Source organism: Melospiza georgiana, chromosome 2 (assembly GCF_028018845.1).
Source record: "Melospiza georgiana isolate bMelGeo1 chromosome 2, bMelGeo1.pri, whole genome shotgun sequence".
NCBI classification, from domain to species: domain Eukaryota; kingdom Metazoa; phylum Chordata; class Aves; order Passeriformes; family Passerellidae; genus Melospiza; species Melospiza georgiana.
In genome coordinates this window covers 4,244,400-4,257,215 of record NC_080431.1, presented here as the reverse complement: position 1 = coordinate 4,257,215, position 12,816 = coordinate 4,244,400, and the positions used below count along the sequence as shown (strand labels likewise).

General features: G+C 36.6%; 1 protein-coding gene across 4 annotated transcripts in view; it reads left to right on the top strand.

Moving 5' to 3' along the window:
• DCAF6 (DDB1 and CUL4 associated factor 6) overlaps nucleotides 1-12,816 on the top strand; it is a 74,159-nt gene that overhangs the window by 10,819 nt on the left and 50,524 nt on the right. For all 4 annotated transcript variants that reach the window (XM_058043712.1, XM_058043703.1, XM_058043694.1 and 1 more), the window contains exons 2-3: nucleotides 5,091-5,152; nucleotides 11,354-11,446. In XM_058043712.1, coding sequence (XP_057899695.1) covers nucleotides 5,091-5,152; nucleotides 11,354-11,446 — 155 coding nt within the window. The remainder of the gene's footprint in view (nucleotides 1-5,090; nucleotides 5,153-11,353; nucleotides 11,447-12,816) is intronic.

Below are 12,816 nucleotides of genomic sequence, written 5' to 3'. Positions count from 1 at the left end.
TTGTGCAGAAGAGTGAGGAAATATAACACAAAGCCTTGTTCAAAGGATTGGAGGTCACACCCATGGATTTGGTTTCTGGCAGTACTGCTGGTTCACTCTTTTCCTTTGATAAATTGCTTGAGCCTCTGTCACAATGACTATAAAACAGGGCCAGTGTTGGCCTACGTAGCTAACAAGTGATTTTTAAGGTTGTAATTAATCTTCACGAATTTTAACTTACCTTGATGGAAGTTAATTCAGTGCTTGTTATGTGTAGTCCTGTTTGCTTTATGGTATATGGAGAATTCTGGTTGCTGGAAAAATTGTGTTTTGATGTGGATCAGAAGAGTTTGATGTAGTTAATCCAGCAAAATAATCTATATACAAATGGGGTTACTTCAGAAATGCCTAAATGGTACCCTGAAAAACCAAGAGAAGTTTTGAAATGCACTCAGAGTGCAGGATACCATGTGCTCTGCATTGGGAACAGATGCTGGCTCCATTTCAGCTTTAAACTAGGGCATTCCAAATGTCACAGCGAGCCAGCGCTGAGGGACTTGGCCTTGCAAAGAGCCAGCTTGATATAAATGAGTGTTCATTTGATAAATGGGGTCTATTACTGAAAAAGGGTTGTCTTTTAACATCTTATACTCTGCTGGTGCTGCTTTGGATCAAAGTTTAGTTAAATTTCTGTGGAGCACAAGTGTGCTTTAAAGCTAAACTTTCATAATGAAATGATCTGTACTTCTTCAAGGGGAAACGTTGGAGCCCAGTTTTAAATATATGAAGGTTTTGCATGCTCAGAGCATCTAACTTGTCTGCTGTCATTAGTTCTGAAGCAGGTTTGACTTAAGTTACTTACAAAAGAAAGGTGTCTCTCTCTGCCAAAACAGGCACAGAGGAAGCACCTGATCAGCAATTCTTAAACTGAGGACTGTGACCTAAAAGGTGCTGTAAGGACTGTGAGTGGGGAGTACAAGGGATGCTGGTTTATTTTGGTATTGCTCCCTGAAGTGAGGTTAGGGCTCTGCCCAGACACCCAGGCTGGGTAATTCTCCAGGTGGGAATTGCAAGGCAGTGTTTGGTTTGACCTTGTGCACAGTGGATGTTTTGAATACATGAAGTTACAAAGAAACAGTTGCAACTTCTCTTTCGCCTGCTTTCTCATATTTAAATTTGTATCATGAATGACTCAAGTTGAGGCTTCTTTCATACAAAGAATGATCCCTAAGTCTCCTGCTTAATATAAACTAAAAAATTCTTGATCACTGCACTGAGAGTTTCACTGTACCTTGAGGCTTCAGCAGTGCATAATGTTTGGTGAGAACAGGTGGATGGCTAAAAACTGAGTGTTATTGGTCATTGTACTGAGAGTAGCACTGAACCTTGAGGCTTCACTTGGTGCATAACTAGTGAAAGGGGGTGGGTGGAGCATTAGTTTGACAGCTTTCCAAATTTCAGCTATGTAAACACAGGGAGGTCATCACAGCCATTTGAAATTTACCAGGGCTTATTTTTTTGTTTTGCTTTATCATGTTCTTGTTAGTAAATTCACCTTTGCAGTGAATTTACTTGTTAGTAAATTTCACCTTCGCACACCCATGTGTCCAGTGAGATAATCTTGGTCATGACAGCTTGATCACTTGATCCATGTCCTAGGCCTTATTTGAATATAGGAAACAATATATTGAAGCACCTTCACAGAATTAAATTATTGCCTTTCTAGGGGTGCTACATGGTTAAGGGGAAAAAGTTTCTGGCTTGAGAGCCTGTTCTCAGTATTGGATTGGGAAAAATCTAAACATGACAGAGGTCTTGATGCTGATATTGTAAGAGGAAAGTACTTTTGGGGTTTTGTTAGAAGGTTGGGTTTGATCCATCCTTGTAGCTGAAAGGGGAGCCAGGAGAGCTGCCTTTGTAGGACAGTGGAGGGAACAGGCAGCTTTTGGATTAGGTGAATGGGAATTAAGGATTGTGAAGATTCTTGTCACTTGGGAGAGCAGAGCCCTTGATGTGGAGCATCTGACTGTTAGGAAGTCCAGCAATTAGAGCTGAGATGCTGAAGAGTAAATACAAAACAAACCAAGAGGTATTGCTTCTTAATTTTTTTCAATGTCATAAAAGTGGATCAGTGACAAAAATATTCAGGTGACAAATTCTAATACTTACTACTGAGCATTTTTATCCAACCAAGTGAACCTGTGGGAGTCATTGCTGAAGTACAAGGAGCACAGATTCACTGACTTTGCTCAGCTTTTACCAACAGCAAAAGCAGAGGCAGTATTTTCTTCAGATCAGTTTATTCATGTGGTTCAGGTTTTTATTTAAGAGTAAAAGCACCACTTAAGACCTGGTGGTTCTAGTTTTGAATGACCAGATAAACTACAAACAATCCATTCAGTAGTCTTACTGCTTTTAGTACTTAATCAAATAAGAGGGGGTTTGGAGACAAAACATTTTAACTGCTTTCTTCCTTGCTCCCTTTTTCCTTTAGGGAATATAGAAACTATTTAAGTTGTAAAATTTTTTTGCATTTAATTCCTTTCTTGAATATTTAGATAAAAAAAATGATCAAAGGATAAATAACTAAACACATATATAACAAATCATATATGCAATCCTAACAATTTTTAAATAATGTTTTAAATGGCCAAGTGTTGAGTATATGAGACACCTTATGCCTGCATCTCAGGTTTACTGAAACTTGTATGAATACTGTGTTCTTATTAAGATCAAAAAATCCTAATCTAACAGCAACAAATTGTTCATATCTTTTGTCAACAGATTTCTGTAAGGAAATAAAAATTGAAACTGAAAATGTGATTAGAACACAGTTGTTGTTTCTTACTTGCTGGTTTAAGTGATTTGGATAAAAACCATAGCATGAAGGAAGGAGAAAAATCTGTTGTTCTTTTGTTTTTAAAAATTAGTTTGAATCATCTTTGGTGTTTGTGTGTACACAGGATTCTCAGCAAGCACCTGCCTGTTGCTCTGCAGACATCACCTTGTTCCACATGTATTTTATGCATGTGATGCAATGCCCAACAATCATCCACTGCTATCAGATTTTTTCTGTTCTTCAATGAAAGTGTGATGGCTCTGGCAAACACTGTATTTTTGTGTTGGTCTATGGAGTATACAGTTCTTAATGAAGTTATCCTATTGGAGGTCATGTATTACTGCTCTGTATTTTGCATTACAGGAGCACCCCAGAAGGAAATTTTAAAGTTTCTGTTGTGCAAAATGATACCCAAGCATGCAGCAGGTGATATTTCCCACCTTAGCACTCACATTTACTTACAAGCAATTGAAGAAATCAAAATAATCTGATAGTAGGAATCTTCATTGAAAGCACAGAAATAATTTCATTTGAAAAAATAATAGAATTTCACAGAAAGGTACAATAAAACAACAATTTAGAATCTGCAGGTGGAGTGTGTTCCTGGAGAGTGGAAAAAATGGATCAGGAGAAGTGGTAAAGAAAGCCTAGTGAACTAGGTAGATGTGTATTCCTAATCAAAGAATGCATTCTTGCTAATAGAGCATGGTGCTTAAGATGTCATTATTTTAATTTTTCTCTAATTATGGTTACTCCTGGTTAGCAGAAATTGTAGCACCTGAGATGTCACAAGTTCAGTGTTTATAAAATGGGGCATGAGGGAAGTCTGGCTTTTATCTTTTTAAAGCTGGCTCAGACATGCTTTAAGTGCAAGCACTTCATAACCATTTCACCCACTAAGTACCTCCTCTTGAAACAGAAAAAATATTTTGCCCAAGTATGATCTTCATCTAATTTAAGGTATTTAAGCAGTGTTATGAGCAATTCTGAATTCTGGAGGTGGCTTCTACTTCCAGCCAAACTGAGGTATCTAGCCCAGACCTTCTGAGGGGGGAAGGCTGCATGAACATTGGATGGGGTGCAGGAGCTGGTGGTGCTGGAAGGGGGTTCTGGCCTGGGAGGAGGGAGAGGGGCAGGGATGCTCAGTGCCTGCTTCCAGACAGCTTGGGAGGGACCAGGTGTGGATAGCAGGTGTTCTTTTGCAGGCCTGGAGAGTGTATGGGACAAACTAAAAGCATTCAGAAGCAGCAAGAGGAGAGAGGAGAAACGACTTTTCCAAATATGTGCCAGAGACAGCACTGAGCTCTGACATGGCTCTGCCTTGAGCTGAACCAAAGCAAGTTCACAAATGTAGGATTTTTCAGATGTGGAGTCTCTTGCTGTTCTTTTCCTGATTCTAGGTTTTTAAGGTTCATTTTGAGTGAATTTCACAGTTACATATTTGGAAGCAGTGCAGCCTGGCAAAAGCCTACAGTCTGATGCTCTTACCTGGAATTTTGTTCTGAGAGATGTATTAACAGAATTAAAAAAGGGGAAATGGTCCTTGAGTTCAGAAGCTTTTGGGATTGAAGTTAAAAATATTAGGTTTACCAGTATTTTTCTTTTCTGAGAGTGTTTTCTGGGGAATATTAGATTCAGTATAACCTGAGAGTTGAAGCCATGTGTTGAAACATGTAGTTCAGGAAAAGACCACATTTTTGTCAATGTACTTTTGTTTTCCCTCTTCATGTGTTTAGTACAGTAGTGTTTTTGAGTGCAGTGATAAAATCAGTTTGTCCATAGGGTATAAAGACATGAAAGTTCCTGAGGCTTTGTCTTCATATGTGTTGATAGATTTCACCTTTATCCTTCATCTCTTCTTTTCACATACTTGGTATGAAATGGAATGTTACTGATCTTAAATGTTAATTTCCCAAATGCAAGGGTTGTCCTGCTTGAACTATGTTATCATAGCTCCCTCTCAGCCAAGTGAACCAAATAACCACAGGATTAATTTCTGTTTTCTTGCTATTAGTTTTAGAGGGAGCATCAGCCTGTGAATCTGTGAAATGTTAGTTTTGCCATTTCTGCACCCTTCATAAAGGTGGTGGAAGAAGCAGCAAATGTCATGCTTGTCTTAGGATTTGTAAAATGAGAACCATATGAATTGTTTCAAGATTTAAATCTATATTCTGGTTCTTTACCATTTAGGTTTTTACCTGTGAGTGGTCATTAGCAGGCTCTTAACTACTTCAGTTTTTAGAAGTTATGTAATTGGTATTTTTCTTCACAGGGAGAAGAGAATTCATCCAAAGATTAAAACTTGAAGCAACCTTGAATGTGCATGATGGATGTGTAAGTCACTTGTTGCTTTTTTGTTTGTTAAAAATTATTAAACTGTGATTTTGTTGCCATGGTAATAATCCCTCAACTTAAAAAGGCAAATATCTTTTATTTGTACATTAAAGCTGAGCAGGACCACTCTGCTTGTTGAGATCCACATCTGAATTCTCTTGCTATTTGTTTCTTCTTGAATATCTTGTGTCTGTGGCTGAATTAATCTCTCCTCTCTCCTGCCATTTAAACACATTCTTACATTTTCAGTTAGGACCCATCTTAAACCTTGAAATGAAGTCTTTTTTTTTTTTTTTTTTTTTTTGCTATACTGTATTGAATTAAAAATTTATTAGTGTTTTGAGTGATTTATTTTCCAATTTCAAAAAGCAAATCATCAGGTGCTATATGCTGACTAATAGGGAATGGAAACAAAATTAAGCCTTCCTGAAAGGCTTATTTGAATATTAATATTAATTTTTGAAAGGGGTCCAGATATTTTAAAACAAATCCTTTTAAAGAAAGCTTTTACCTAAACTAGGTTCAGGACAAAGAGGCTGCCATGTTACATTTGAGCATTAGAGCAGAAATTTATGGTTTCTGTTGTACAAGATATCTGAAAAATGAAATTATTCTATAAAAAAGAAAATGTAAGTCAAGCTTTTGTACTTTAATGTGTATTTCTAAAACTGTACAAACATAATGATTATTTTAGCTTGAGTTGCTTGGACTTTTAATTAATTGGGGAGCAATATAATTTTAAACTAACACAGTAGTAATTTTAAGGAACAAGTGTTGTTAACATCCAGCCTTCTCAAGATCAGAAATATGATTTTGATGTGCCTGTGTTTTTGTGAGCCTGGGAAATCTGGGAAAGGCCAGGATTAGAATTGCTCTATATAAAATGTGAGCTACTTTTCCTGTGCTGACTACATTATAAGTTCAATGTTCTGGTTCAGATGCTGTTGGTGTAATGAAACAAATATATACATTTCTAGTTTTTTTCAAGAAATGCTACAAGAATGATTATATACAGTCTCTTCCAACCCAAACAATTCTATGGTTCTATGTGTATTTATTAATTTTCATGTTCAAGATTGTAACACTGATACTTTCCTTCCAAATTTCTTCTCTTAGTAATTTTTCATCTCCTCAAATACTGAAGATTAAAATTTTCAAGTTTCTTTTCCTGAAGTTGGTTAGGGCATTTTATTTATTTTTTCTTTATTTCCTTGTAAAAAAAGTATTTTTTTCCTATTAAAATAGAATATAGGAAAATATTTCTTCACTACTTGTTAAATGTTAAGCAACTGATCTCTATTCAATTATCTGCCTCTGTGTCATGTAACAGAAATTGCAGATTTGGTGTTGGCTGTTGATGTTGCTTTAATCTACCTGATGGATATTTATTTGAAAACTAACTTTGATGTGCTTATGTTAGCTTTGAAAGTATGCTTTAACATATGGCCTAATTGTTTCAGTAGGTGTAAAATGCTTAAATTGTAAACTTACAGCATTGTCTGCAGGTGTTTAAAATACTACAGTATTTAAATACAGTATTAAAATACTACAGTTTGAAAAAATGTCTTCAGAAGTTAAATTTGCTCAGAACTCTCCAGCTTTAAGGAACGGGATATTGGGAGTTACTACCTCATTTACTGTGTGATTTTTTGCAAGGAATTATCTTTTAAGGCTAACAACCACTCAGTATAATTTCTTACTATTTGTTTTTAAAAAATCTGTGGCATAGAAATCAATGAAATTACAATGCTTCTACTGATTAAGCTCCTTATTACCATCAATGGTAATTAGGTTTTTTTTTTTTTTAATTTTTCCCATAACTGTTAACTTAGCTTGCATTTCAAATGTAGGCAATTAATGACATATTGTCCTATTAAAAGGTGTGTCTGGATTTGGTTTTTGGATGGTTGGGTTTTTTTAATGAAGGTTGGATGGCAGGGGTTTGGGGTTTTGTTTGGTTGCTTGGTATTTTTAAGAACTTTTTCATTGCTCTGTTGAATAAGCTGTGATTTGTATTTTCTGTATAAAGCATGCTGTGTAATTGGATACAGTGGACAACTTACTTAAGGCAAGAAATTTTTTTACTAATTGAGGATAAAAGTAAAGTCCAAGTTCCTACCTGTTAGACAGAAGAGAGATCCTGTGGGAGATAGAACTGTGTGTATAATCATACCCAGGCAGGATATCTGTGAAGAAGGAAATATTCCATGGATTACTTCACATATCCACACTCTTGGAACAGTAATATTATCTTTTGTTTAAAATCTGAGTATTCTCACCTCAGAGTTCAGGGACAATTCTCTTTGAAACAGTCCCATTTTCCCCTTGGTTTGAAGACACAGTTTCTAGCAGCACTGTGTGAAGTAATTGAATTGGTTCTGCAGAATTATTGATGTCTGCCAGTAGCCTTATCTTCCTTCCAGGGCAGGATTTGCCTCTTTGAACAAGGTTCACATGGTCAAATTCAGTAAGATCATTTGTATGCCAGAACTTGCCATTTTCTGTGTTAGCTGTAAAGGGAGCTTAAGAAGATGAGGAAATGTACAGAGGTAGGTGAGCTGTTCTGTATAAAGTGATTAAATCCAAAGGTGAAATGCTGAAAGAGAAGCAATCTGGACCAGCAGCAATGAAGTGTGAGGAAAGTAGAGGATAAAGAAACTCTAAAACACATTGAATTGCAGTAAAAATACTGATTATTTTCTTCCTGGTTTGGTCCTGTGAAAGCTGAGGAAGGCTGAAATGCAGGATGTAGATGAAGCATTTGACATGAGTAAATACTACATTTTGAAATAAAGAATATTACCTGAAGGAGTAACTTCTCATTTCTATGTACAGTCTCATTTTCAGATCAATAACAAACCAGCATTCTTCATGGCATTCATCTCCTTCAGGGTGGCACTTGGGAACAAGTCCTTTTCAGATGTACTCCTCAAAGCCAGACTAAACCCAGTATAGGGAGTTGGTGTTTTCTTAGAAACAATTTTCACCTTGTACTCCACAGATGAAAAGCACTGCCTTTTTTTACCCCTTCTTTGCCTGGGGGACATTCCTGATATTTTGGATATCTACAGCCATTTAAATTTCTTTTCTTCTATTTTGGTATTCTGTTAATCTCTTCTGTTCACAAAAGACTTGATTCTGAGGTCACTTTGCATGGAAGTGAGGACTTGGCTTTTTTGTTTTTTAAGGACTGGCTGCACTGCCTCCTGCACTGTCTTTGAGATACTAAATTTATGTCTGACTAATTGACTAATGAATCAGAAGTGCCCACTGACTCCTTGCAAGGCTAGATGAGTGACAAATAAAATTAGATACAATTAATAATGTGGAGTACTTAATAGAAAAAACTAATTTCACACCCTTTGGCTTTTCTTAGCTTGTTAGTAATTGTCTGTCATTTGTGTTTGATGTATCCTTTCTTCTGGGTCCAATACCTTTTCCAAGGTTTCCAAACTCAGAATAGTAACTGTTACATTATACTTTTAGTTGGGTGTTGAGTGGCAGTGCAGGTAGTACAATATTTTTTCAAAATAAAAAGCAATTTTCTAACCCATTCTTGTTTTAAAGTATATTTCAGTAGTTTACTACCATGGAATGAGAAGAGAACTTTTTTAAATTCTGGTTTTTTAGTGATCCATATGCAAATTTATTTGAGTTATTTGAGTTCAATGTTGCTGAGTAGGTTGTACTTAACACTGTGTATATTGACTGGAAAGTCTCTGAAAAACACTCCAAACAAGCTGATTTCACTGAAAAACTTCCTTACTTTTTGAGTTATTTATTGCCAGCAGTGCTGAGAAGGTGATTGGGTACAGAATAAAAAAGCCTGTTTAGTTACAGACCTCAAGTAATTTGGTTATGTCATTCAGGATTATTTTTTGAACCAACTTTGTTCTGGTCAGGCTATATTAAAATTGCTCAACTGAGGCAATAATTGCAATGAAATTGGAATTTTGGAGGAGAATGATTGATGTCTTGTGTAGACTTGTGATGATGCAATTTAGACAATCTCATCTCCCCTTTGCATCTTCAATGTTTCTCTGCTTTGCTGTCGTTCAGATTTTGGGTTTATACATAAATATACACATCCACCCCCTCAATTTGTTTAATTGTTTGTGCTAACTTTTCTTTCTCATATCATGACTTAAAAATCTTCGGTAGCTTCCTTGTTTTTTCAGTGTTTCATTCTTGTTTCTATTCCTGTGTTCTTACATTAGCATTTTGGTTTCTTTAGGGCAATGATAATAATACTTTTCTGCCTGAGAGGAAATGCAGATGAAAATAAACATTGCTGGGTTGTGTTTGCCCTGGCTGTAGTGCTGTGCAATGTTTGACAACATTTTAGAGTACAGCCATTGTCAGGACAGGTTATTTCAATGATAGATGGTTCTGGGGGCTAGTTGAAATTGTGGTTCTTGGTGATTGACAGCCAGAGTTATAAAATCATAAGAGTAGCCATGCAAGGTCATCCCCAAGCTCAGTGGAGCCTGATAACCTGGCCCTGAAAGTGGCCAGCACATATTTTTGAAGGAAGTTGAGACGGGGCAAGCAGACAGTATTTGATGGATGTTCTGGAGAACACATCATGTTAAATGGGTAGATAGAGGTGGAAGCTGCACCTTTGTTTCTGATCATTTTTCATTTCTCTTTGATGAATATGTATATCCTTCCACTTCTGGTGTTTAAGGTGTTCTATAACAATGATTTCCAGTTTCATTAAAAAGCCATGTTTCATTGGATTGTTTATTTAAGGCCTTCCATTTCTTGTACTGTGAAGATCCACAAAAAATTATTTTTTACTTTTTCCATGTCATTCATGTTCTCATAAGCTTCTATCATTTCCCTTCCCTAGAGTAGTACAAAATATTTGCTTCTTGCCTTAAAAAGTGTTAGATATCTGTGAGCACCCCAGTAATTCCTTGTCATGATTTCTCTTTCCAAGTGGGCAGTAATAGAAATGGAGAATGCAGGAGTGGGATGTGAATCAAACTGCATAGTGTGGGACATGTGGGATTGCCATGCATGGATGTATATCCTGCTCTTCTGTGCATTTCCTAATAAATCCTGACAATATCTGATTGTTTCTGAGCACTGAGCTAGCCCTGGCATAGGCATGTTTAACACCAAGATCTCTTCAAGTTCCTGCACCTGAGAATATCAAGGTGCTGTTGTCCCTGTGATCCACCTGAAACTGCTAACTCTGATTTTGCAACTAACCCCCACTCAACTTGTCATTAAAGCAGCAACTAGAATGGGTGTACTTATTTTAAACAAAAATTATTTTTATTGAGGGGGGGCCTCAGAGTGAGACATTTGAATTTGAAAAAAAAAAAAAAAAGCATAAGAAAATAATTAAGAAGGAAGTGGGTTTTTTACCAATTCTGTAATCCAGTCTGGTACATCACACTAAGGCAGCTGTTCTGCCAACAGAATCTAGCCAGCAGAAAGTGGTGATGGCTGCAGTTTGACACTTAAAAGGTATTTTAGAGCCTTACTTGAAATAGTAATGGTCTTGCATGCAGTCTTTGGTGCTTGTGCATGAGCTGCTGCTTGGAGGATACCTCTTGAGCTTCCTGGATTTTGAGTGCTTTCACAGCTTTGTTTCACTGACACATTATTAAGCACAGTCCTGTGACAAGGAGAATTGATAAGGAAATGTGTTGTAAAGCTCTCCCAGTACAATTCTGTACCTCACTGTAGGATTCTTCTTTCCCAGCCTACTCACACTTTTCAAAAGGGATCTGGGATGGATTCTGCAGTGCTTTTCCCTGAGAAGGTGTGGTCACTGAAAAGTGTGCAAAGCAATGGATGGTCAGAATTTGGATATGGTGAAGATGCAGTAATGAGAGCACTGTGATGCCCTCCAGTTCAAATTCAGAGAACTCTCTGTGGAATAGATTTGGTTCATTAAAACACCTGAGTGTGTAAAATTGTGGCTACTGTGGGAAGCTTAATTTACCTGATGAACTCTTGAGGAGCAGAGGGAGTAATTGAGATGCCATAGGTGAAGCAGGTGATTCCCTTATCAATTTGTTTTAAAAACACTTTTTTTTTTTTTAATGCTAGCTGCTTAGAAATTACATCATTTCAGTTGAATTTGTTAACTCCTATTTCTGTAGTGTTGGATGAGTTTGATGTTTTAATATGGTGAAAATTGAATTAATATAAGTCTAAACAATATTTTTTTTTTAATTCATGCAGGTGAATACAATTTGCTGGAATGATACAGGAGAATATATCTTATCTGGTTCAGATGACACCAACCTGGTCATTACTAATCCCTACAGCAGAAAGGTAGGTTTGTTTCTGGCTGCTTGTTAATTTTCAAATGGGATGCAATTTATTATTTTTCAAGGTATTAAAAGATATTTTTAAATATATCAGTTTTCAGATATTATTATGTGAAAAAGATAATATCATGCTCTTCCTAGTGTATATAAATGGGAATAAAACCTCACAGTGCTTTAAAACTTGAGAGTTCTAATCCTTTGTGACATTGGTATTATCCCATTTTACGGTACATGGCTGGGCACAAAGGGAACATGGTCTCACCACAGATTAGTGTCAGGACCAGCAATAGGATTCAGTAATTCTCATGAAATCTTGTAGTCAGATAAACTGTTTTCCTCTCACTTTTAAAATACTGTATTTTTTACTCTGTGTAATGTACTGTATGTAATGTCTTTCTGTGTAATGTTGTTGGAGTGTCAGTCTTGATTAAAATAGATCACTCCAATGTAAAATTAGATTGCCTTGTGTGTGCCTGCAAGTGGATGGAGAATAATTTGTACTGAAATAAGGTGAAAGACTCCCAGCAGTGCCAGCTGGCATCCATCAGGTAGTGGCACTGTCCCACACCTTTCTCTTGAAGGAACTGCTGGTAGTTTGGTAGAACAGATGCTCTGAGCTGTGTCCTCTCAGAGGCTGACAACTAAACCCCGAGGATATGCTCAAAAATTAAATGTGTGGGAGAAACAGAAGGTATGGTGGAAGAGAGTTTGAGTAGAAAATAATAGTTTGCTTTCCTGAAGGGTTGTGGTGGTTTGGAGTGTTGCCCGGGCCTATAGGTAAGGTCCTTTTGCTCACCTCCCCAAATAAGCCAGAGCTTCCAAACTTCATCTCTTCCTTTCAGTTTTGGTGTCAGCCTGAAAGTTCAGATCAGTATCACTAGGCAGGGTTTCTCTTGGACTGGGAGTTCTGCTGGAAAAGTGGTATCAAAGACAGCTGTGAAGAGGATGATGGATATATTCCAAAGTGAGTGTTGGTGGAGTGACTTGCAGAGTTAGAATTTTTCATGCAAATAAAGGATGTTCAATGTTATCTATTGTGCAGAGTTTATTTTAATATCCTACTAGGGATAGTTGCTCATTATATAATTTTTACATTAAAATATTTTAATATTTTAAAAGGTGCTGCAATTTAAAGCTTTATGCTTTCATGGGACAGTTTCTCCCCCTGTTGTGTACTACTTCTCTACTTAAACATAATGAGGAATATGGGAGATGTTTTGTTTTCTTTTTTTATTTTTCACTCAGTTAGCTGAGTTATTTATTTTTTGTAACAGCAGAAAAGATGATTTTTGAATTACTTTTTTCTCCAGTACATGCAAATGTAATTATAAAACAGCAGGTACCAGCAAGAAGACTCAATAATCAGTGTTATTC